This window comes from Caloenas nicobarica, chromosome 9, assembly GCF_036013445.1.
Source record: "Caloenas nicobarica isolate bCalNic1 chromosome 9, bCalNic1.hap1, whole genome shotgun sequence".
Classification (NCBI taxonomy): Eukaryota; Metazoa; Chordata; class Aves; order Columbiformes; family Columbidae; genus Caloenas; species Caloenas nicobarica.
The window spans coordinates 10,545,431-10,570,375 of NC_088253.1; the positions used below are offsets into that span (position 1 = coordinate 10,545,431).

A 24,945-nucleotide genomic window follows, 5' to 3' on the forward strand; every position below is an offset into this window, starting at 1 on the left:
GGAACAGAAGCAATGTGTCAGAGCTGATGAAGAAAAAGAAAAGTAGCAAAAGGAAGAATAGAAATAAGGATCTGCTTTTCACTTTTCACTTTCTTCTCTATTTTTTTAAGGATCTCTTTATGTTAACTCTATAAAGCTACACATAATAATAATTGAGAACATGGAACAAAACCAAGCAAGCACTATGCAAAATTGGAACCTGGCCCTGAAAAGCCTTTCTTAAGCATCTCATTCATCTCACACATTTTGATGAAGACTTCCTGCTATTTCAACTTGCATACTTTGGAACTTTCCCTTCTTCATTTTGGAAGAGCTAAGTAATTGCTTTGATCTTCTTTCCATGCTAAAACCTTGGTGGAGAGTCTTATTAAATATAACCGTCACTTAGGACCCAAACTCCTGAGAAATCAGTCTGGTAATTTCTTCAGAGAGCTGTGAGATGCTTTCTTTGTATTCCCATGAAGCACACTGACATCAGTGACGTTTTAGCAGTCCATAAAAAGGTTCGCTTGAAGATCTGTGGAAAACCTGTACCATATTTCCTAAAAAATGAATAGATCACAACTAACTTTCTTGAAAATTAAAAAAATTCTAGTACCTTTATGATGTGATATAGCCATATTGATCCACTATTTTTAATTCATTTTACCCTTCATAAAAATAGTATTTTCAATAAAAATTATAATCAAATATTCTCATTTCTTATTTATTTCTAATGACTTAGTTTTATTATAGCTAGATGAGAAAATTACCTGCAGTCTCCAGCAAAGTTGGCTAAATTTCTAGAAAAATTATGAATTACAAGAGTTGTCTGAACTACATTCAGATGTAGATGTATTTCAAATTGAATACATTAGCCACAGTAAAAACTATCACTAGGTGAGGAATTGAATACTGTATTATACCATTTTATGTGGATTGATTCTGTGCCATATTTGTAATTTTAAGAGAGAAGCTAACAGTGTACATATTGTATTACCATGTTTATATTTTGAAATTGTATGGGGAAGATAGCACTGCTTGCCTTTCTGTTAAACTGCAAGATGAAGGTTGAAAATACCATTATTAATTATCTTGTTTCTTATGTGACCTACAATCTATTGTATTTTCTTTTTCAGCCCATATTACTTCAATATTTGTGTTTTCTAATCTTGCTTTCATCCTGAAGTAGACCTTGCAAGTTTGCCACTAGGTGTAAATTAACACTACCTACCTTTCACTATATGCATTCTGATTGAAGAATATCATATGGGATATGACTGGATAACACCTATTATGATACTGTCTTTTTAATTCAGAGGAACTTGTATCTGGGTTTCACAGTATGGGTAAAAAGCTGCCATCTCTACTTACTAGCCCTTACCTTTTCCCTGGGACAAAGTTTCACTGGCATAATGAAAGCATCTTCCTCTCACCAACCGAGAATGAATGTAGTAAATAAACATATGCACTGCATTTATGACCTTGCTTCCTTAAGATTTCATTTGTAATGATCCTCTAACACCTATAATTATACTAGACACTTTACAGAAAGCAGCCTTGGATTCTTTTTCGGCTGCTTTCCAACTCTAGCTGTGTAGTTCAAATTCCTCTCTCTAATTCAGTCACTCGAAGCACAATATTATTTAGATATGTAGCTCCTGTATTCCTGCTCAGCATGAGGAAAATGGTTAAGTCCTAACTATTTCGCTAGCTTTCTAAAATGATAGAGATATTGTTCTGAAATACAAGAAATATGTGTGGTATCAGCTTTTTTGTTGCTACTATTAAACTCTAGAAGCAGAAAGCACTTTTTTTCAAAAGCCGATCTGTCTTGATCTTAAGCCACTCATCTTTACCAGCTACAGACCATCACAACTGTTTTCAAACATCTCCGCAGTGATTTATATTTCCTTTATTAATCAGAAAAGACAGATCTTGCTGCTACTGAAGGACCCGATCCTACATACCTTATTCATAATAGTTGCACTTTATACTTCTAAGTACAAAGCAAGAACTGCAGGACTGACCCTCAGGTCTGCTGCACTAGCGGTTTGTCAGTACAACTCTCTCTTCTAATGGGCTGTCACCAAGACAACTCTCAGAATTACCAAAGAATCTCTGTACAAACACCTTAACGCAACTCCTAAGGCCGCACGGTATACTTAGTACACAATGACAAGAAAAGGCTTATACTAGCTTGAAAATATACTTTATTCCCAGCACTGTGCCTAAGCGCATCAAACGCTGTCAAGACAGAGCTGAAGGTGCTGGAACAGAAGAGACCACGTATAAACTCCAGAAATCCCGGCAGGGGCTGGAGCCAGTTGTGCTGCCGGGCCTGCGGGCCCTGCCTGCCGGAGGCTGCTGCACACACCTGCCTGCTCCGCTGGGAAAGGAGCTCCTGCACCTCACTCACTCAGAACAGCAGCAGCCCAGCCCAGTTCAGGCCTCTTAAAATCGTTTCAGTGAAAAGATTAGTTAACTCTCAATAAATCTGTAGTAATTGGCGAAGATATCACAGCCGCACTAGTTAATAAAATGAGCTAGAAAGCAGCAGTTCAATCCAGGCTCTGACTAATGTTGAACAAGTTCTTTCTCTACACTAATCCCTTGAGGGTTTAAATCTAAACTATTTAAAAACTGAACTATTTAGAAAGGCTCTGTTGAACACGAGCTAGTTCTGTTCCTAGCAGCTCATTACTTTCCCGTTACAGTTGCAGATTACTTCCTGTATCAAAACTGTTTCTCCATCTCTCTCTAGTTTAAAAATGCTACCTTGTCATTTTGTCATGAGTAATTACAGAAACAGTCCCTGTGCCTCTCTTTTATTAACACCTTTCAAATATTTGTGCAGTGGTTTCATATCCTCTTTTAATCACTTCTTATCCAGTTTATACAAATTAAGTTCAGTCAATCTTTCATTATAAGTAATATTCTTCTCACATTACCTACCCTGCTTTGAACTTTCTTCAGTATTTCAGTAGTCTTTTTTATCATGATGGGTCTCATCAGTAGTACATGCAATATTCTGAGGGCAGCTTGTGCTATCACTGATAGGCGCCATTACTAATAAACTGGACATTAACAACCAGATAGAAGAAATAGCCTGTAACATCACAAAAATATCTGTAACTCAAAAGTTGCTGTCATTTATCCACTCACTACCTTACTTGTTTTATTCTGCTGGACTGTATTTCAAGGTCTCGACGGAGGAAGATAAACGAAGACTGCAAATTAAAAGATTCAGACCTGTCTTCTGCTGAATGCTGTTTTCATTCCTCCAAGACCTACTCATTTCTGTTCTGATTTCAGAACCAGAGGCCGTCACAGGTTCAACACTGTGGTCCAGAGAGGGCTATATGCTCAATCATTAAAAGTTCTGTTGAATAAAGCATAGAATCACATAATCATAGAATTATTTTGGTTGGAAAAGACCTTTAAGATCATTGAGTCCAACCATTAACACCACACTGCCAAGTCCACCTCTAAACCATGTCCCTAAGCACAACATCTACACACACATCTTCTAAACACCTCCAGGGATGGTGACTCAACCACTTCCCTGGGCAGCCTGTTCCAGTGCCTGACAACCCTTTCTGGGAAGAAACTTTTCCTGATACCCAATCTAAACCTCTCCTGGCACAACTTGAAGCATCTGTACTTTCACCTGGAAGCTAAAGCTAGGTATAGAAAAAAAAAAATCAAATATTCACTCTCCGACAGCTCCCTGCCCCCTTAGGAAAGTCTTTAGTTTTCTAGGTCTCCTGACTCTTCTATTCATCTCAGTTTTACTAACTTGAGCTTTGGCTTTGTAAGAAATGACCATAAAAACATAGGGTGCAGTAGAGTGTTTGGTGTAATTTGCCTATATTTCAGGTATGTGTAGAAGTGACATTATTTAAGTTCATGTGAAATGTAAATAAGTCAGACACAGCCAAAAATGTATTTTTTCTGCCATTCCTATATTGTAGAACACAGTGTCATTTCATATTATGTTCCATTATGATAATCTTATTGAAAGTTGACAGTCATGATTTAATATCCTTGAAAAAGCTTAAAGGTGAGAAGTATACTTTAGCTACTTTTAACAGCCTTAAGGAACCCTCTTCCCCAGCATTTTGACTGACATTATTTGGATTATGAGAGAATATGTACAGCTTGTATACCTTTATAAAGAATACATACTAGTCAGGAAACCTGACATCAGTTAGTCAGGTGTAATGATAGCAATTTATGGAATATACTTTAGTTCAGCATGAGTTTCATTGCTAATCTGATCTCATCACATTGTAGGTTTAGCCTCTCATAGAAAATCTGAATCTGTGTCTTTCTAATGTATTATTTATGTTTATTCTCTATCCAATAAACCAGTGGTCATATTAAAATTCACCTATGAAAAATGAAAAATATTCAGAACAAGCCATCAAAAAAGCATTTACCCTAAGCCATATTCAGAGCACTGAATGAAAAATAACTTCTGAATTACCTTCTTTCATGTGTCTATAACTCATACAGAAGAATTCGCAGACTAGAACTGCAGAAGCATATGCATTTTTCATCTAAGGTAATGGAAAATTATTGTTTTATGGGTCACTTACCAGTACTTATTTCTGTGCACCCAGCATTATAGAATTGTTTCAGCAAGAAGGTTGAGAGTACTGTCAGAGTTTCAACTAAGAGTGTGATTCAAATAAGGACTACACCTAGTTAATGTCAAGTTAGTAGGAACAAAAAAGCAGAAGAGTAAGCAAGTGTTTTCTTCGGGTTTACCCTGAGGTGCAGCAACGCTTTCTACCCTAGGCATGAAGCCATACCCTACACCTTTGCTCCTTCTTTTTGTTCAGAATGCTACAAGAAGGGAATTGTGAGACATTGGGATCATTCCTGATGGTCATCTCTCAACATACCACTAAAACAAAGCAGCAAGGTCAGACAATCTTTAGTCTGAGCCAGGAAATGAAAAAAAATTATAGGCAGTACAGCCTATCCATGGCTGCGGCACAGATCTAAATCTAGTCTCAATTTCTAATAAACAAAGCTAACAAAAGACCAGTCGGATAGAAAAATAGTAAGTAGATCAGCTCTAAGTGGCTATACTTTTGCTAACATTTTATACACTCCCTTGAATGACAGAAAGTATTTACATTCTGAAGTGGATCACTTCAACACAGTCTCTTTCTTAAAAGTGATTCCATTTTGGGAAAGACACAATTCTAGACACAATATCTGTGTTCAGACACAATTCTATTTCAAATGAATTGGAAATGCTTTGAACTTAGCAGGGGCACTAATGAAATGTAACCACCAAGAAAATGTAGCTACACACACAACCCCATCTCCTCCCGCTCCCCCACTCCACCAAAAAAAACCCCCAAACCAAACCAAAACCAACCAACGAACAAAAACCAAAACACCAATCCCCTCTCCAAACAAACAAACCACAAACCCTAAAACATCTACCACACTTAGAGGATCACCTTCAGGTTTGATTTGTTTTGGATAAGACATTACTATAGCTGGCTATTCTGTTGTAATTTGTACACTGTCACAATAGCATCCAAGCATCTTCTCCCACAAAAGCTTTCACTGAGGTTCCTGAGTATTACACACAAATGTGGAAGATAACTTGTTCTCCTGGCATAGTTACTAAAATGAAGTAAATACTAGTTGTGATGGTTCACATTGCTAAGGTTGGATAAATATAAATATAAATATAAATAGACAGCTACATACTTTCTATTTGCTTTGGACATTTTCTTTCTGTTAAAATGCACCTTCCGCTCTGACCATGGTAACAGCACTACTGTCCAAATTATACAGCTGCTAAACCAGTGTGCACGTTTTATGCACCACTGCCTCTAAAAGGTGAAATACAGTGTCACAAGGTACTGCAAAATTGTAGCCGTCTTGCCATAATACTTTTGGCACTTTGAGACTGCATGTAACAACCCATAAAGCTCTCTCTGGTATGCAATAAATCCTGGTATTACCAAGAAAATCTGCTGCATAGTTCCTTATGTATTCTGAAATCAACACTTCTCTTCAGAAGAACCATAACTGTAAAGCTGCTGGGTTTTAGAGCATTCTTTTTCACCCTGTATAACATACGGCCACAGTTTTTACATGACCACCTGCATCTGGTTTGTTCAATGACCAGACTTTTATGTATATTTATTGTTTACATATTCTAAACAAAGGCATGCTGGAGGGCGCTACACAATTTGACAGAGTGGCTAAGATTTCTTCGTGTGAATAAAGACACATCTTGGACATAAGAACAAATTCTGCAAGTTTTGAAACATCGCAAGAAATGGACAGGTCCATCTAACATCACAGAAACAACTGCATACTCTCCAGATTTCACAAACTCTTTGGTGGGTGGCTATAAGAGTAGTACAGAGTAGTATAAGAGAGTTACACTACAGATGGAGAGACACAGAGATAACAAAGAAACAGAGGAGCACTCAGTACATAAACTCATTCAGTTGTTATGGTTTAGAGAAGAACACAATTTTTGTCCTCCATAGATCTAGAAAAGTGAGGAATCTGAAACCAGTTATTCATTCAGAAGCAGCTCCATAATACGAAGACACTTGTTCAGGGACGGTGGAAAAGCCACAGTTAAATTCTGTATTATTAAATTCCCTTTAGAAACTACATGCCATTTTCATGGTAACTGAACTGCTACTCAAAGCAGTGTTTATAACTGGAAACAAAGGTAGGAGGGGGAATTTAACGCGAATGAAACAGGAGAAAAGTAATAATTTTCAGGTTCACCAAAAAGCTTTGGAGTTTTCTCTAGCTTTTGTAATAATGGAAATCACTTTCCTAGTTGATTAATAGTTACTTCATTGGATTAAGCATAAGGTTTTAATGCAATACAAATAATAAATCTGAGTAAAATTAAACAATTTTTTATATTTGAAATATTTTCTTTCAGGCTATTATTTGTGAAAGAAGTGAAAAATCCTCTGTGTAGATGGAGAATACACTTCTCAGCTCTTCTGTGAAAGCCAATGTGCTCCCCTGCAAAAGCACTAACTTTCTCTAGTAGAAACTGAGCAAGAGCCGACAGTTAAGCCCCCTCTAATCAGGACAGCTAACTGAAGTCATTACTGCATGCAATAATTTACAGTATTAAGGAAATTAAATCATATATGGTTGGGGTCTGTTCAGAATTATACTTCCACATGGCTTGTGACAAATCACCCAGCAAGAACTAAAGGGCTTCACTAACAACACTCCCTTGACAGCCTTGTTTTTGAAACAAGCTACTGGTTTTCCATTGTGCTGTACTGGAGTTATTCTTTGTAAAACTCTCCTTTACATGCAGTAAAATACTGAATCACATTCCAGAGATTGTTTTCACAATTAGTATAGCTGTCCTTCAACCAGAAGAAAATACTTTAATGGATCAATCCATTAAACTATGAATATTTATTCACCTACACTATTTAACTAAAGCCCCTGCAAGTTAGGACATTTCTAGGAGAAGGAAACAATATTTTGCATGCAGTCTCACCTAAGAGACTTAAAAAACTTCCAGACTTTAAAGAGTCTAAGAGTACTCTGTTTAATGTTGGTGAGAAAACTTAGCACACTTGATCTACCAAAAGCATCCTTTAATAATTTCTCCTAGCATTTATTTCATAATTTTAATTTAATCTGCATGAGGACAAGATTTTTTACTCCTGCTTTACTCTTTTATGGTCATATAAACCCACGTGGCTTTTTGTATGTTTTAAAATGAGTTATACTTCTCTTCTCCTTAGGAGATCACAGCTGCTTGACTCACAGTGATTAAAAATAATTTCAAGTAACAGCTGAAAGAATGTAAGAAATAATATCAAATCACTTAAAAAAACCACTTCTCAAGACATAACTAAATGAACTTGCTGTAAGTATGATGTATGTACAGGAAACAAGAAGGAATTAATTTATTGATACTTTCAGATTACTTTCAAGACTTTAAAAACACAGAGAAATAAAATCATCCTAAATGCATGCTAGTAAAACTTCACACCAACATTCAGTATCATGTTCTTTCTGTTCTCCAATCCATCCGATCAAGAAAAATAGTTTTTAATGAAAACACACAACATATTCACTAAAATTCCCAATCTAAGCTGTACTTTAACTGGAAATACTCATATTGAAAATTACATTATGCTCATTAAATTCTTCAGGCCAAGTCTTTCAGTCCCTAATTATAAGTCACACAGTACTTCCACTACCTTCGGTTTTGCTTCTGTAACTTCTGCAATATTAGCATCACCATTGCTAACATTATCAGTAATACAGATTTTTCTTTGTCTTTTCACATGATCAAACTCCGATGGAGCAGAAATGGGACATGTGTTACAACTCGGTAATACTGACGGACATCTGTTTACGCTCCCTGTTTAAGTATGATATACGAAGTACGTAGGAGGCATGGTCACTTGTGTAAATATAACCCAGGGATCCATGTCCAGTCACTCACCTGTATGTGGCTCAATAGAAAAGTAAGGCTGTCCTTCCAGAATGCTATAAACCAGCTTGGCACTGTTCCCATAAACTGGATCATCGGCATCTGTAGCTGTGACTTTAGTAACAAAGGTACCTAAATAAAAATAACATATACAATTAAAGTTTACATTCTTTCCAGAAATTTGCATAAGTTGTTCAAAAATAATTTAAAATCAATATTAGCTTCCTTGAAACTCTAAAGAAATTTGTGAGGTGTATGACAATAAAAGGAAGAAAAAACCTCAGTAACAACTTAAAACATTACTTGTGGAACGTAAAACATTTTCCTTCAAGATGATATATGCCAGCAGACTGAATTTCTGGGCAAAGGAAAAACCTTTTCAGTAGCTGTATTATTTAAGGTTCCTTTGTAGAATGCATTTAAAGCTACCTGATAGATCTGTGTAGACTTCAAGCATTTGCAAAAGAATCATATCAAAGGGATATGGAATACAAGGTTAATAATACAATATAATATGTTGCATTTAAGATTTGCAAAATCACATTTGAAAGGACCTTGCCAAGTTACAATGACTGCACAGAAAAGCAGTAATAAAAAGGGTTCTTTTTTCTTCTCTTGGCTTATAGCCATACTAATGGTTTGATGTGGCCACAGTGACAGAGTCAGGACAACATCTATTGTCTCTGAAATGAGTCTCTGCCACTGAGGGGGCCACTGTCCAGCAAGAGTTATAAATTCCATACTCTGTCCAAAAAAAAAAAAAAAGAAGAAAAAATTAAGGAAATTGCTCTTTTCATTTCTTAGCCAACATAGTACTTTTGATCTCTGTGAAAAGAAAAATCAAATGAAATTCAGTAGGTTGCATTAAGATTGCTGAAAAGGCTTTTTATAATGATTGAAAAATATAATGATGACATTGATTAGGCTAACAATAAAGACAATATCTACAGAGGGTGAAACAGTAAGAGTAAGAGAGAGGCTAAGGCCTGAATTATGTTTCTTATGTTCAGAAAGGAAAAGAATTATAGCACCCACCAAAACCCTCCCCTTTCTGGATATGCCAATAAAAATAGACTCCTCTTTCCTCTTGTACTTTGTGTGCTGCTGAATCCAAATTACACGACACTTGGGGACAGGAACAGTAAACTAAGGCGGGAGGAGATCCCTTTGGCATGTCCTTTCATTGCGCTCTCTTCTTTCTCTGTATGGCACATTGCTGTCATGGCTTTAGGCACTTGTGTGTGTTACAGTACATGTAAATAATGTAGAAGAATATTTACATATTTAGCGATATTTTGCATGTCACCCAATAGCTTCCATTTCAGGCTTTCCCACTTGGCCACTTTGAGCATCAGAGCAAGAGATGGGGCTAGGGGGATTTGGGAGTGTCTAGAGGGATGGATGACACCTTGCTCAGGGAGTCCAAGTTCTGCAGTGCTTGAAGTTGCGGAGGGTTTTCTGAATGGGAATAATTGGATAATTCCCAGGGAAAGAAATACGTGTTGCAGAAATAGATCTCACTAGAGAAAAAAATGCCTGTGGCTTGTACTGGTCATTTATTTTGGGTACTGGTGTAAATTTATCCATTCTTACAGGGAGAGAACATCAACGAAGGGAAGGCTCAGCTGGCGGTTGTGCAAGCTCTACCATGGCCCCATTTGGCAGGGAAGTGCCTCACCAGCATCTCTCCTGCTCCTCAGCAGGGTCCAGAAGAATTCACATGGCCTGCAGCTGGTGTGTACCACATGGAAAAGGGATACAATCCTGATAAATATTATGTTGCATCTATCTTTGACAGATGCTTGCCAAACTTGTTCTTAGAAACCACGTAAACTGTATAAGTTTCGAAGCTTAAGTGTTTTTGATGTTGAAAAGTGATCTTATACCTAACCTTTAATACAATAAACCTTTGGCCTGCCATTTGGCACAAGAAATAGACTTTACTCTCAACTTGATGGTTGGATTCTAAGGAATTAACATCAGAAATTTGTTGTCTGAGCAATTATAAATTTTGCTATATACCCAGACACTAACAGAAAATGTCTGGTAGCTGTAAGTGAAAATGATAAAGGGGATAAGATGACACAAATGTGGTCCCCAGCCTTGTAGCAAGTACAGCAGCCTCAGCCTATAGATGATATCCCGGATAACCTCCTTCACATACAGGAGAATAAAAACAGTAACAGGCAGCAATCATGAGGCACACTCAAAGTCATAGCATAGGCTACAGAAAATAAATGCAATAGGGAACAATGAGAAGGAAGCACGAAGAAAGTTTGAGTTTGGATGCTGCAAGACCAGAGGAACTGAAGGACCCTTTGTGGCTCGTCCACAGTAGTTACAAAGCATGAAAAGATATAGTTATTAGAATGGTCTTACATATTTAAGTTTTGTTGTCTCGCCTTCTGTAACTCATACACCAGTTCCAAGTTCTCTATTTTGTTGTTCCTTTGGTGAGCTGTACCTCCCTCCTCACAGAATTCCAGCTCTAGCCCCGCCATCCCAGCAGGACATTCCCCGCAGTTCACAACTGCTGTCTCACGTGTGGTATCAAATATGAGTGTAGAGGTCAGTGCTTTCTGAACTGGATCCAAACTGACATTGCGGGTGATGTACCCAGTTTCTGTGGAAGCGGGTACTGCTATAAAACTTTTGGTTTGTAACCTTCTAAGACAGAAGAGGTTTGTGCAGAACGTCGTATAATGCAACAGGGCTGGAATCAGACAAGGCTCATCAGAACAGTGAAAATTTTTGTAAGAGTATCTTATCTAGGCTGTTCCATTTTGTTTCCATGGTATACTTTATACACAAAGGAAAATAAAGAACTGAAGCTGTTGACTTCTTTGAGACTGTGTTTGATTTGCCTAGCTGGCTCTCAATTCAAAGGACTTCACAAATAATTACACTGCTTGTTTAGAAAGATTTGATATATAACATCTATTCTTTTCTTATTTCACTTGAGAATTCCTGAAGAGTTTTATAGATATTTATTTCAAGATTTCAACTTAAATGCATATGCTGATTCTTTGATAAACGCATCCTTTATCCCAAGCGTTCATTAGACATTAAAGTTGAATACGCCTTAATACAACAGGCAGTGTCTAACATTGCTTCCAATCCTGATGCTCAGCTCTCAAGATTTTTTTCATGTTATATAAAATAATTTAATCAGTTATTGACGCCCCAAGTTTATTTGAAATTTATACATCCATTAAAAACACATACGTAATAGTCATTATTCCTGTTCACTGTTTATATAAGAAGAGGAAAAATGGCATACATTTCTTTCCCTTACAGGTCAACTGAAGTGCAACTGTAATCTCACCTAATAAAACTAATGAAAGGAACGGAAAAATAAAATACTCTTCCCACTCCTATAAATCAGTTTCTTACACTGCCAGTCTCTGCCACTCAGCACTTCATTTCCGACCATCATACATAGTTCTGAGAAGGTGTCTCAAATTCAGTAATTTGCTTCCAACATCTTATTGATGAAAATTGTTTATGAAAGATGTAAGCAATCATGAAACAGAAATTAAAGAAATTACTTTCACTATTGAAATTAGTTAAGCTTTTACGTACTTATCACCTTTAATTTGAATTTTTTTGTTTTATGCCATGAGCCAAATCTTCTGCAGGTGTGAAACCTGCTGCAGTAATATGCTCCCACTGGCAGTTTATAAAGGAGCAAACTCTATCCCCTCTGCAGCTGCAGAGGATGTTGCTACATCAGTGCTGCTCTGGTTCCACTGCCAGATGCTGAGGGCCAACAAGAAGGAGCAACCTATCCCAGTCCCATAAGTGACAGAACCCTTTTCAACTAAGCATGAACAGAAGACTTGGGGAACTGAGAGATTCCCGAGGCTGAAAACGAATGCAGAAAAAAGGAGCTCATGGCCACCATGGCTGTTATTTAGGCAATCTCCTGAACATAGCAGAACTCTCTGTGCTTTGGTCCAGAGCTTTGGATTATCAATATTTAAGTAGGATTTTACTCCACTACAGACACTGCAGTTATAAACTACACATACATAAATATTTTTACATGCATAATGTGCTTAAAGTTTTAAAGATTAAAAAAAAATTGTATTGAAAAAGCAGTAAGAATGCAGGAAAGAGCATTTATTAAGTAAATGCTCTTTGAAAAACAACATTCTGGGATCTACCTAGTAAATAAACAGCTACGGTTCCTGTTGTGTTTAATTTTGACTATATTTGGCTTATGTTTGTTTCTTTGTCAATGCTAAAACAGACTCATTTAGCTAGAGATTAAAAATTTGAAATAGTGCCATTTTTACAAGAAAGCCACCTATTATAGTCCAAGTCACTGTTGTCCTAATTACAATAATATAGCAGTTCTATATAATATGGCCCAACAATATAATCACTGTTTCTTTTTTTCTTTATGTACCTAATATTGCCTTATGTGAAACAAAACCATTTTTTCAATAGATGAGGCAAATTTTAAGATGCTCAATTAAAAAACTTACTGCATTTTTTTCTGAGGTACGCTTTTGCAATACTAATGACCCTGTGATTAAATATGGACTGCAAAGAGATTCAACAGATCTTATTTAATGAACGCTTCTAATGTGATTTGGTCATTAACCATTGCCGATTGTTTTACTCTGTTAGTGTCGGGTTTCATAGTTTCTCTTTGCAACAGGCCAGCAATCAGAGATGCAATTAACAATAAAAGTGTTTTTATATGGCTAGGTAAGAAAGCCTGTATTTACTGGCAAACTAAGATTAAAAGCCATCATAAAAATAAGATGTGTGTGCTCAGCTAGTTCTCTTCTGTTGTTTTGGTTGTGTTTTTATGTGCAAGTCAGGGTACAGATTCTGCACATTAATCAGAAAGAAAAATGCATATGCTGCCATAGGGAGTACGAAAGCAAATTTTTTGGTGTGGCAGTGAAATGTGCGTACTGAAAAAAATAAAAATCAAACTTGCATGTTCTAGAGGAGGTAACGCACAGACAGCACCAGAAATTTACATGAATACATATTCAATGAAGCAACCATTTTGTTGAAAGATCGTAATGGCTGCTAGAAATAAAAAATGTGACCATAATGCAATCTAGTGGGACCGTGTTTTCTCATTTTCCCAGGGACTTGTTTGTTTTGGTTTTTCTTCCCTTTTCTGATGCCCTTTTTGGTCTCCTTCACCCTTTCTCTCCTACTCTCCCCAAATCCTGACAGGCTGGAATCTCCATTTCATTCAGAAGATCTGATTTCCAATCTGACAGGACACTAAGAGTATATTTGCATGAAAAAGACCTACCATCATTGACCAACTGTTTTGTTTTTCAAAGAGGGTCACTGTACTTCAAAATCTCTAGCTAGATTTTGAGTTTGGCTGATAGTAGCCATACAGTCAGCAGCGGTCAAAGCAAAGCATTGTTTGTATTCAGCAGGTCAGATAAGCATTCTTTCCAAAATGAAGCCTTTTCTTTGCTGTCCTTCTTTGCTATAATCTCACAGGTAGCATGACAGTTGTTGTCATGGCAACTATTTTTATTGAATAAAACTGCAATAATCTCATAAAAACCTGTATAACTTCTTGACATGTAAATTATTACTGCCTCAAAACTGAAGAAACTTCCTCTTGTTTTTCATTGTTGCTGATTTTTTTTAATACAAAACCATAGTTTTAAGCCTTATCATCCTATACTCTTCTATATGAGACCAGTTCTAAACACAAAATCTAAGAATCAGAGATTGCACTAGCCAAATAAAGAAAACATATATGGAATAGAAATCTGTGCAATGCACTTTAGAACTTCTTAACATATGCAAAATACTCACAAAATATTATCATTGGTATTTTAAATTGTGTACCTTGATGTACATGCATATATACACTCATATGTATGTGGGTGTGTTGTATGAGTGTTTTAGGGTTCTTTTGCAGATCATACATTACTTCTCTCCTGCCTTCTACATCAGTACTTGAATGTGTTTTTAGCAGTAGTAGTAGTAGTTATTTTATTGCCAAAGCGCAGAAATCCCAATACGCTGATCAGGTCTCACAACGCAAGAAATTCCTCTCCTCAAAGACTCCAAGAGCCGAGTACCAGGAAAGACAAATGCAGACAGAGCCCAGAGGAGAGCCAAGGAGATGAGAGGAAGATGTAAATCGCCCTGGGCAGTGGCAGCAGCGCACAGGGGTGCTGCTCCCTGACCTGTCTGCTGCCAGGTCCGCACAACAAGCCCACAGTGCTATGGCACGCGGGCAGCACGGAAGAGTTTTAAGGACTGCTTTGAGAAGAGATGACAGAGGCTTGTGTGGGTTTTTCAGGAGATCTTCCCACACTTAAAGGAAAGCATGTGAAAAATAGAGGAGTATTAGCTTTTTAAGTGTCCGGTGGACCACTTTCAGTGCCAAAAAGTTAATGCAAGTAGAAGATGACATCCTAAGCAGTGGTAAGGGGTAGAGATACAGGCCAGAATGGTCCACTAAAGGAAAAATGGGCTTGACATATGCTTGACACGCTAGAGAGACAGGAAGGCCAGAATGCGTTCAACTATATCTGCAGCAGAATCCTGTATACAACCGCTCCTAGAGGAAGAAATGAGAAAGAAAATTCGTGTACTTTACAGATGTAATACTGATGTGTGGGTGATGAGAATCATGGAAATACATAGATACAAGACTTCACTTAACCTTCTGCAAAGAGAAAAACAACAATAAAAGCTTCCTTACAATGAGATATTGTACAAGGAGGAATAGCTCCCCAAGGGAAATAACAGAATCCTACTCACTGAAGAGTTCACAGGATACTAGATAATGTATTCTAAGGGAAAACCCTAGAAAGACAGGAAGATTAACTAATAGGGTAATTTGTCTTTCCCAGCTGTAATTTATTTGACTCTAAGTAGTGAAATACTGTGATGCTGTCATGATCTTGTTTATGATGATTAAGCTAAGGAAGAAGAAAAAGAGGGTTATTTATACAACTTGGTTTTAGGCTCAACTGGCTAAATTAGGTGCCTAGTTGAACTAGCTTTCTGCTCTAAGGGAGGAAAACAGAATCATCCTCTCACGGGATCCTTCTTTCTTGGTTGACAAGATAGGAATCCAAATTAAATTAACCAGCTAATACGAATGTCTAAAATTTCAATCATATGACTATTCTCTTATGTGTATGTACTCAAAATAAACCATACTGATCTGTAACACTAACTTCCAGGAACTTCAGCCATGTCAGCTGACACACCAAAATATAGGACAAGTACAAATCTTGCAAGACTTTTGTTTTCATTTACATTATTTCCCATATGTATACATAAACACCTATGTGCATTTACATACTCATATAGACAATTAAACGCACTTTCCAAAATAAACTGCAACTGATATATTTCACATTCAGTTTTTTAAAAACTGATCTAAAAGAGCAACAAACCGTTACTTGTTTGTTTTTTCTAGTTTTGTTTACATAAGTAGTGCTATGTAATTTCACTAAAATGCACAGAAAAATGAGCTGGCACTGTGCCCCTGCAACCCAGAAAGCCAACCGTATCCTAGGCTGCATCAAAAGCAGCGTGGCCAGCAGGTCAAGGGAGGCGATTCTTTGGTCTTGTGAGACCCCACCCACAGTGCTTCATCCAGCTCAGGGACCACCAACATAAGAAAGACACGGACCTGTTGGAGTGAGTCCAGAGGAGGCCACGAAGATGATCAGTGGGCTGGAGTACCTCTCCTGTGAAGACAGGCTGAGAGAGTTGGGCTTGTTCAGCCTGGAGAAGGCTCCAGGAAGACCTCGTAGCAGCCTTCCAGTACCTAAAGAGGACCTACAAGAAAGCTGGAGAAGGACTTTTTACAAGGGCATGTAGTGATAGGACAAGGGGTAATGGCTTTAGATTGAAAGAGGATATATTTAGATTAGATACAAGAAAGAAATTCTTCCCCATGAGGGTAGTGAGGCACTGGCACAGGCTGCCCAGAGAAGCTGTGGATGTCCCAATCCTGGGAGTGTTCAAGGCCAGGTTAGACAGGGCTTTGAGCAACCTGGTCTAGTGGAAGGTGTCACTGCCCATGGCAGAGGAGCTGCAACTGGAATCTTAAAGGTCCCTTCCAACCCAAACCATTCTATGATTCTATGATTCAAAAAGCTTTGAGAACACAGTACTCTACAGACCTACAGGGAATGGCAGATGCTGCCCCAAAGAACTGATAGCCAAAACCAAAAGTTTTAACACCTGAAAAATGTGGTGTAATAAAGAGATCTGTAAGAATCAAACAGGAGCAGGTTGGTCAACAGTAGGAAATAACCAGTGCAATGATTATGAAGTACCATGCAGGAAAATGCAAGAAACTGCTTCCAACAAGAAAATAATCTTTCCGTAGACTTCTGGTAGACTAAATCAGGTTTAGCTCCACAAGCAGAAAAAGAATCTGAGTTGTTTCTTCCAGGTGTTACTTATTTCTTAATGCAGTTTTTAGAGTAGATAGTTTAAAAAGTTAATGAAATCTTAAAAAATGTTAATATCATGCAGTATGTGTATGAGTCAAAAATCTCTGCACAACTGAATATCCTACCACATGTAACACAACAATGTTCTTAGATTGCTCATATGTCATTTTAAGGACTTTTTATCATGTGAAGGAAATAGGAAAAATATATTGTATGCAAATGTGTAATTGCAGCAGTATGAAAGGTGCTTGCTATGCATAGGAGAAAAATGCCTTCTGTTCAGCCCACAGACAATGGAGCAAGCTGGCAGCCTTCAGCATTTTACCACAGTATAATGAGGACTGTAGGAAGCACGGCCGTGAAATCTAATGAATTGTATATTTTACTCTTCCTTTGTGCATAAACTAATTGTTTTAGAACTCTGATGCTGTCTTTTTAACATGATCTTTTGGAAACAAAAATGTTTTACAACAGAAATATATGTTTAGATCTAGTGATACAGGTAACCCTTTGGCAATTATCCTTGCACGTTACCTACAGCTTGGATTTAGCTTGTGTGAATCTAATAAGAAAGGACACTACCTTTTCAGTTTTAAGGTTGGCAGTTCTTTCTTGCTACAACTTATAAGATGGTGCCATTAGAGAGCCTGCAGGTATTCCTTTATAAATCCTCCTGGGTGACTGTTTGTTAAGATTAGAATAGAGTCTGTAACATCACAGGCACTGATAGAAGGGTAAAACATATTTTGTGTTTGGCTTAAGGAATAATGTTTTCATGTTATTTTTTAATTTTCCCTTTAGATATTCCCCTCACTATAGAATATTAATTGATATTTGTGAGAGTTATGGGAAATAGCTATTCTTTTGTTCAGGACTTTTTGAAAGACTTCTTATCTTTAATCAATTGACTATTCCATCATTCTGCGAGGTCCCCAGGCAAAGACAGTAAAATTGGATGATCACTGTACACTATATTTTGAAGCAAGGAAAAAAAAAGTACCATATGGCTTGTTGATTTTGATGGAAGTTTCAGGTTATGCTCAGATGTATTGTATAAAAATATAAATAAATAATAAAGTAGGCCTGGCTGTTTACTGCAGAAATTCTTTCATTTACAACTTTCTGTTGTGAAAACAGAAAATGGCTGCTATAATCTTGCAGCTTTGATGTTTTGCTTGCTTTGTTTGGTAGAGTGAAGCCTATAAAGCCAGCAACTGTAATCCAGGTTGCAAAAGCAGACTCTGAAATATTGCTCCCTCAGGCCACCGTGGAGCCAACATATGGCAGCAGAGCCCATTTGGGCCCCAGGGAAAGGGCACAGTTGAATCAGCTGCCCAGCAGTGCTCTGCCGGCTGATTCATGAGAAAGCCGTATTGACATCAGCTCCACAGGCAATTGCTTATCTGTATTCATGAAGAAACATTAAGTGCTGCAGATTCAGCAACTAAACAAAGAGAGAGGTACCAATTCAGGGCAGGGTGGGGAATGACCAATGCCAGAAAAAAAAAAAAAAAGGATTCTGAATTGGATCTGAATCTCATTTCCCAAATGTCAGATGTGTCCATCAAAGAGACGTCTAACACGGGCCATCTGAATTAACAGTTTGAGGAGTACTGGTCCCCAGTGTTTTAAAGATAAATCTTTTGTGTTAGCAGAGTGATGTAAGTTATACCAATACAAGTTTCTGTGAAAATATTACTGCAATGAATATATTTTCAAACCTAGAACTTTCTGCCTCATGACTAGAACTTGTCTACGTTTCCAACAATTGTAAAAATAGAATATGTTCCTGCCCAATTCTGTGGCACTTCACAGAGCCTCAGTCTGGCAGAAATCTGTACTGCTCTGTCTCGCCTCAGGTCTCTCTTCCACTTAGGCACCATCCACTGGCCAGCACATGGGCTCATGTCACAAGCATAGCTGTTTGGAAAAATGAAATGGCCTGCTTTTATACTCAACGAAAAAAAACAAACCCTACCACTGTTTTAAACTTTTATTTCTTCGACATTTTAAATTGGGGAAAATTGTTAAAAATCCTTGCTCGGAGCAGATTTAAACTTGTAACCGAAAGAGAATCTATCGGAAACCTGAGTCAAAGACTTATTTTCCTGTAGTCACAGAACAGAAATATGATATGCTTGATATGTACAAATGAATGCAACAACAGATAATTTCAGAAGCAGAATATCTGCAAAAAGAGCAAGATGTTTGTGACTGAGACAAGAATCATCTGGAAAAATGACAGTAGGGCAGGTTCTTGTAGATTACATAGGAGGAAAGAAGCACGCACCTAAGACTGCCAAAATTTTCTATGCTCTGCCCTCATATGATCAACATATCTGTCTGTCCGTCCTCATCCTGTGAAACAGTAGCATCATATGAAGATCTATTGCTCTATATGTAATTCCATATGGAACTATGACTTCAATTCTGATCCAAAAGGCTTTATCCTGAGGAGTTTATCTTCACTATGTGTCATGTGCACAACATTCCTTTGCACAAAGAGAATGAATGCATGTGTGCCAAAAATGGAAAATTTATGACAAATTAGTGATAGCTAATGAAGAAGAAAAAAAGGCAGAGTTTTTTTGGTTTTGTTATTTCTAAGACACCACTACACATCAATAGCTCCACACTTTGCACAGGTAATTCAGGGGTCATTTCTAAGAATCAATGACTTCAGAACCTGAACATTTAAGTACTTCCTGCCATTGGTACGAAGTATTTTGAGCAATCCCTCTGATTGTAGAGATTTTGTATAAAGTCAATGAACTATTATAGCTTAGTACACTCAGAACAATTTAGGTCAGTGCAACTAAAGGGTCAGACTAAAGAGCAATATCATAACTTTGTCCATGGTTGTGGAGCTCATAATGGTCATTAAAGAACAATAAAAAAGATAACGACATTTTCAATCAGAACTCATGACAAATGGAAAGTACAAAAATAATAGCATGTACTCAAAAATATGTTTTTAAAAGGTTCAATAACAAGTCAAATTAAGGAGAAAACTATCTTGCCGTTGAATATATCCTAACCAATTACTTAAAGTTGCTTATGAATGTACAGACTATTTTAAACACATGCACACTCACTAAATAAATCTCTCATGTAAAATGCTCTTCGGTTCCACAACTAGTGCATTTGATTATGCACAAAATGAACAAGTAGAGGAACAAGACAACATGAAGATATACATTTTCTAACAGCTGTTACATTGTTGCCATATTTTACAACATCTGCTGGTTTTTTCCTTGGCTTTTGCACTCCCTTTGCATTTACCCTTTGGGCTAATTTGTAGTTGACCCCGGTAATATAGTCCTTTTACTCTACAATTTTGTGACAAACTATCATTGATTTAACAGTCATGCTCAGTGCCTTAAAATCAATGAATACATGGGGAAAAAAATCAGTAAGACAGTATGGTTGATCTTGATAACATTTCAGGTCAGGTTTTCATCACAACTTTCTAATTTATGAAGTTATTTCACCACTATTTATATCAGACATTGCATGTTGATTTTGTATTAATCAGATTTGTCCTTTTGCAAACAATTTTAACTGGAAGGGAATTACTATCTTTGGGAGAGCTGGAGAGAAAAGCTTTTACTATACATGGCTATACTAAATAACTCTATTCTGCTTTAAAAAAAAAAAAAAAAAGAATGATTTCTTGTTTACAGTGGTGTAATCAAGGGCAAACTTTGATCCAAAGGAAAACATTGCTAAGTAGATGTGCTTGTGCCAAAATTAGAAATTGATATTCTGACTCAACTGAAAGTCTAAATCCTTTCCAATAAAGACCATTTTCCCCCCAGTAAACAGTTTTCATGGAAGCATTTAAGGACAGAAATATTATTCTACGCTTTTTCACATTGTTAATATTTTCAATTGTTAAAGGTGAAAGCATTTCTAGAGCAATGACAGACTGAATTCCACTGTATGTATTTTAAGACGGGAGTTTTTATGACTGTCAGGGAAATTTTTAATATTCGGAGATTATTAAAGTTTGCCTGTTTACCTTAATTCAGGCAAACTATGAGAGAATTCTCTTCCCTCGTGGCTTTTGTTCTTTTTCCATCTGTGTCCTTTTTATTTCATCAACACATTTGTCACTCTACTTCTGTCATCTTCTGTCTTTCAACATGACACTAGCTGTCTAAACACTCTTGGCTTTGCTAAGAATGAAATCAAGAAATTTCATTCCTCAGTTCTCTCCTGAAAACAAGGATCCTGAAACTTTACTCTTGGGAGACAATATCGCCTTTTGCTCCCATTATCACCTCTACAGTGTGCTTTCAGGGAACTTATGAATCTCTGCATAGCTGAGAAGGCAACAGAGGAACAGAACATCCTCAGGATAGGGATGGTGGGGGATTTTGGTGGGGTTTTATTATTGTTGTTTTGTTTTGCTTTTCTTCCATAAGCTACAGGACAAGTTCCAGTTACCCTTGTGGATCTTCTAAGATTGCTCATTCATTTCGATAATATGCTATCTTCATTGCAGGCACATATACAGAACTTATAGACAAATGGAGAAAAAGAAAGTCACGGGGTTCTTCCTCACAGAAGCTTAGCTGCATCTCTTTTTAAAAGGTTTTAGCTGGGTTTTATTCCCAGTGTGTCCCTTTACATCTAAAAGTGATTAAACAAGATTTACAGACAAATTAAATTATTTCCTATTTGTGAAATGCCATACTGCTACAATGAAGTGATTCCACAGATTTCACTTTTTGACCTTTAATTTCTTTAAAAAATTAGTATCAAAATTAAAATATTAAAACACTCAGTTTCATCAAAGAACATATTCTCCATATACATTATTAGCTTTCACAAGCAAATTCATCATTTTGGAGTTCGGGAACAGGGCTTACTATGGTAGATTATATAGGAAATATGTTAAAAAAATTTTTTAAAAAAAGAAAAGAACACAAGGATGAACTAAGGAAAAATTCAATTTAGTTCTCAAAACTTTTTCTGGAATGTGTTTCTCTCTTTCCTCAAAGAGAGAAATAAATTATTTCAAAATAACTCTGAGCACAGTGACGATACACACCACTCAGTACGTGTGTGGGTGTGTGTTCTGTGAAGACAGCTGAAAAGTGAGCATCATTCCTACCGGAGATAACACAGTGTAATACTAATTGTCTTTGCACCAAGTAGTGGGAGGAAAGCCATGCACATCCTTTTCTTTTGTTTTAGTAGAGAAGCAGGGGTTTCCAGGTATCTCTGATATATAACGAAAATCAACACACTACATTGTGGCCACATCCATGTCATAATCTCATCTATTGGCATACACACACATTCATACATATGACATATGGAAAGTTTGCACACACATTGCAATTTTCACATCCCCATATTGTATCATTCGTGTTCTAGTTAGGCAAAAATACCACTGACATACATCTCTTCTAAGAAAGAATATGAGACCAGTATCTAATACACCTATTAGAAAAACTGCATTGTGTAAGAACCTCAATATTACGTTACAGAATAATGAAAGGTTAAAGCGTTCATCTGTATTTTATGCATTGCTTTCCACAGAGGTCCAAAAATAAAATGCCTCGTACTGCAACATCATTACATAAGTACTATATATATAGCATATGAGTTCCTCTTCTGTTTCAGAACAGTCAGAATTAGTATAAGCATTTTGAGGAAAGAAGAGGTTTAGAAGAACTTCATTTTATCCTGAGTAAGAACATGGCCTAGTAATGACTGTGTTGTAGAAATGTCAAGGCTGAAATTAGCTGTGGGTGGAGATCTCTTTAAGGGGAATTAAGTAAGTGGATAATGGAAGTGAAATACTCTTAGTGTGGGGAAAAAACATTTTAAAAAAATTTCCTTGAACTCTGAAAGGTGACAGTTTTCTTATAAACATTATAGAGGAGTTAAAGTAATTTTAAGAGGACTAACAAACTTAAAATCCAGATCATAATTTACTACAGTTCTTGATGTTGCTGCCTGTGGGTTAGAAAAGGAAGGCAGAAGGAAATAGTAACAGCAACACTGGTGAAAGGGTAACATTTTAATCATCAGCTTTCCAGCCTTGAAATTTGTTTCCATCAGACATTAAGACGCAGATTTGACTGCATATGCTGCATAGATTTTACAGTCATTGTAATGTCGTGTAATGTAATGGCAAATAGACTCTGAGTCTTGAAGTGGCAGCTGAGAATTAGATTTTGTTTTCCAACAAAAGAGCAGGAATGTATGTTTGTGCTTCTTTAGAGAAATAGCTTGAAAACATTCACTCCTAGCGATGTCACATAAACATGCAAGGTTCAGGGATCATAAAGGATAAATGTACAAAACTTGCGCAGTTTCAATAATAAAGGTAATAAATGGTAGACCTTGGAGATAATCTATGACAAATCTCTACCTATATTTGTGTTGCTAGAATAAACTCGTTTTGGACCAAACTCTTCCATGCAGCCTAAGAATACATACAAATGTGGATCTACATGATTTCAGAAGCAGATCAGTGAAGAACTGTTTCTCTTTCCCCCACCGTGCTGGGCGAAACATCCCCCAAAAGCCAGAGCCTTTCACAGTTCCCTAAACTGACATCTGCCTCCAGGCATTGGTAATTTCTTCCACAATCTGCTACTATAAAGTTTTCCCAGAGAAAGTTTTATCTGTTAACTCACCTCTTATGACCTTCCTTTACATTTTTCCCTCCCTGTCCACCTTAACACTTTTCTCAGTTGTTTCACTCTCCCTCTCTTTTGTTAATGTTTTACCTTTTACTCTCATGCTCTTACTGTACTTTTACCATCTTTTAAGCCTCATATTAAACAATTCACTGGATTTTTATTCATCTGATCTTCTGACTGGTTTTGTGTTCAAGTTTTTGGCGGGTTTTTTTGTGTTTTTTTCTGGTGGTGGTGGTTGGAGTTTTGTTTGTTTTTGTTTTCCCCCTTCATCTTCTTTACAGTGAATACTCCTTGGATAGGGGCCGTGTCTTTACTAAGAATTATAAATATTGCTGATATGCACAGATATAAATTTTTTTGATAGTAGCCTTTGTGATCAGAAACCATATTTTCTTCTCTGTGTGTATGTTTTCTTTTTTTTCCTAAAATACCAAACAATTCCCATTCATACGAGCATTAACTGCCTTCAACTTCCCTTCCTTCTTCTTCTACTCCCTCCTTCTCCTTCCTTTTTCTTTCTTTTTTTTTTTTTTTTTTTTTAATTTGTTTTACTTAATTAAGCCATTTTCTTGCCTAGAGCTTGGCAAAATATCTTCTGAAAGCAGGTCCATATTATGTTTGTGCTGCTGTATAATTAAAAGTAACTTAACAAATGAAACCTCTGCTTTGGTAAAAGAATTGACATGCAGGCTTGAAAATTCACGTATCAGTTTCGGCTAAAGCAATTCAATGCAACTGCGATATGAAAATCTGTTGGAGAAGTGTTGATAAAAGAATGAAGCCTCGGGTATCAGTGTCTAGTCAGCTCCATGCTTACATTTGAAAACAACCTGGTACAACTCATTGTACTGAATGCGAGTGAGAGGATGGTTCTGGCTCCTCACATTCCTCCTCTTTTTAAATAGATAAGACAGAATGGTGGTTTTGAAACTTTTTGATAGGGTGCTGCTCTGTTTTACAAAGTACCTTGGCACTCCTTCAATTATCTTGCTTTGACAGATGTTGACAAATTGCTGAAAGCCCATTATCCTCAACCTAATACCAGAAAACATTAGAATTTACTCTGTGTTTCATAGCCAGATTTGATGTCTTTGCTTATACAGAATTCTTATATTACCCTGAAATTGACTCTTTTGGTTGGATGGGTTTACTTCCCTTTTGCCTTACTGACAGCTAAAGATCACCTCCACTAGGTATGTACCTATCAGTAGGAACTCAGGACCCGAGTAAATAAATATGCACATGCTTATACATTTGCAAATACAGAACAATGGACGAACTATGAAAAAAAATCTAATACATTAATCCATGAGGAAATAGATTCACACTAATCCGACAAAATGAATAAACATAAGTAAAATGTATTAAGAAGATTATTTCCTACTCCTTTTTTTTTCTCCCCTTTCACACA

The 24,945-nt window shown here is 36.9% G+C and overlaps 1 protein-coding gene across 4 annotated transcripts in view; it reads right to left on the reverse strand.

The window, feature by feature from the left end:
- The window catches only part of CDH8 (cadherin 8), a 130,890-nt gene that overhangs the window by 66,605 nt on the left and 39,340 nt on the right, over positions 1 to 24,945 (reverse strand). For 3 of the 4 annotated variants that reach the window (XM_065641273.1, XM_065641275.1, XM_065641274.1), the window contains exon 3: positions 8,465 to 8,584. The exons of the other annotated variant lie outside the window; for it this stretch is intronic. In XM_065641273.1, coding sequence (XP_065497345.1) covers positions 8,465 to 8,584 — 120 coding nt within the window. The remainder of the gene's footprint in view (positions 1 to 8,464; positions 8,585 to 24,945) is intronic. 4 annotated transcript variants of the gene reach the window in all.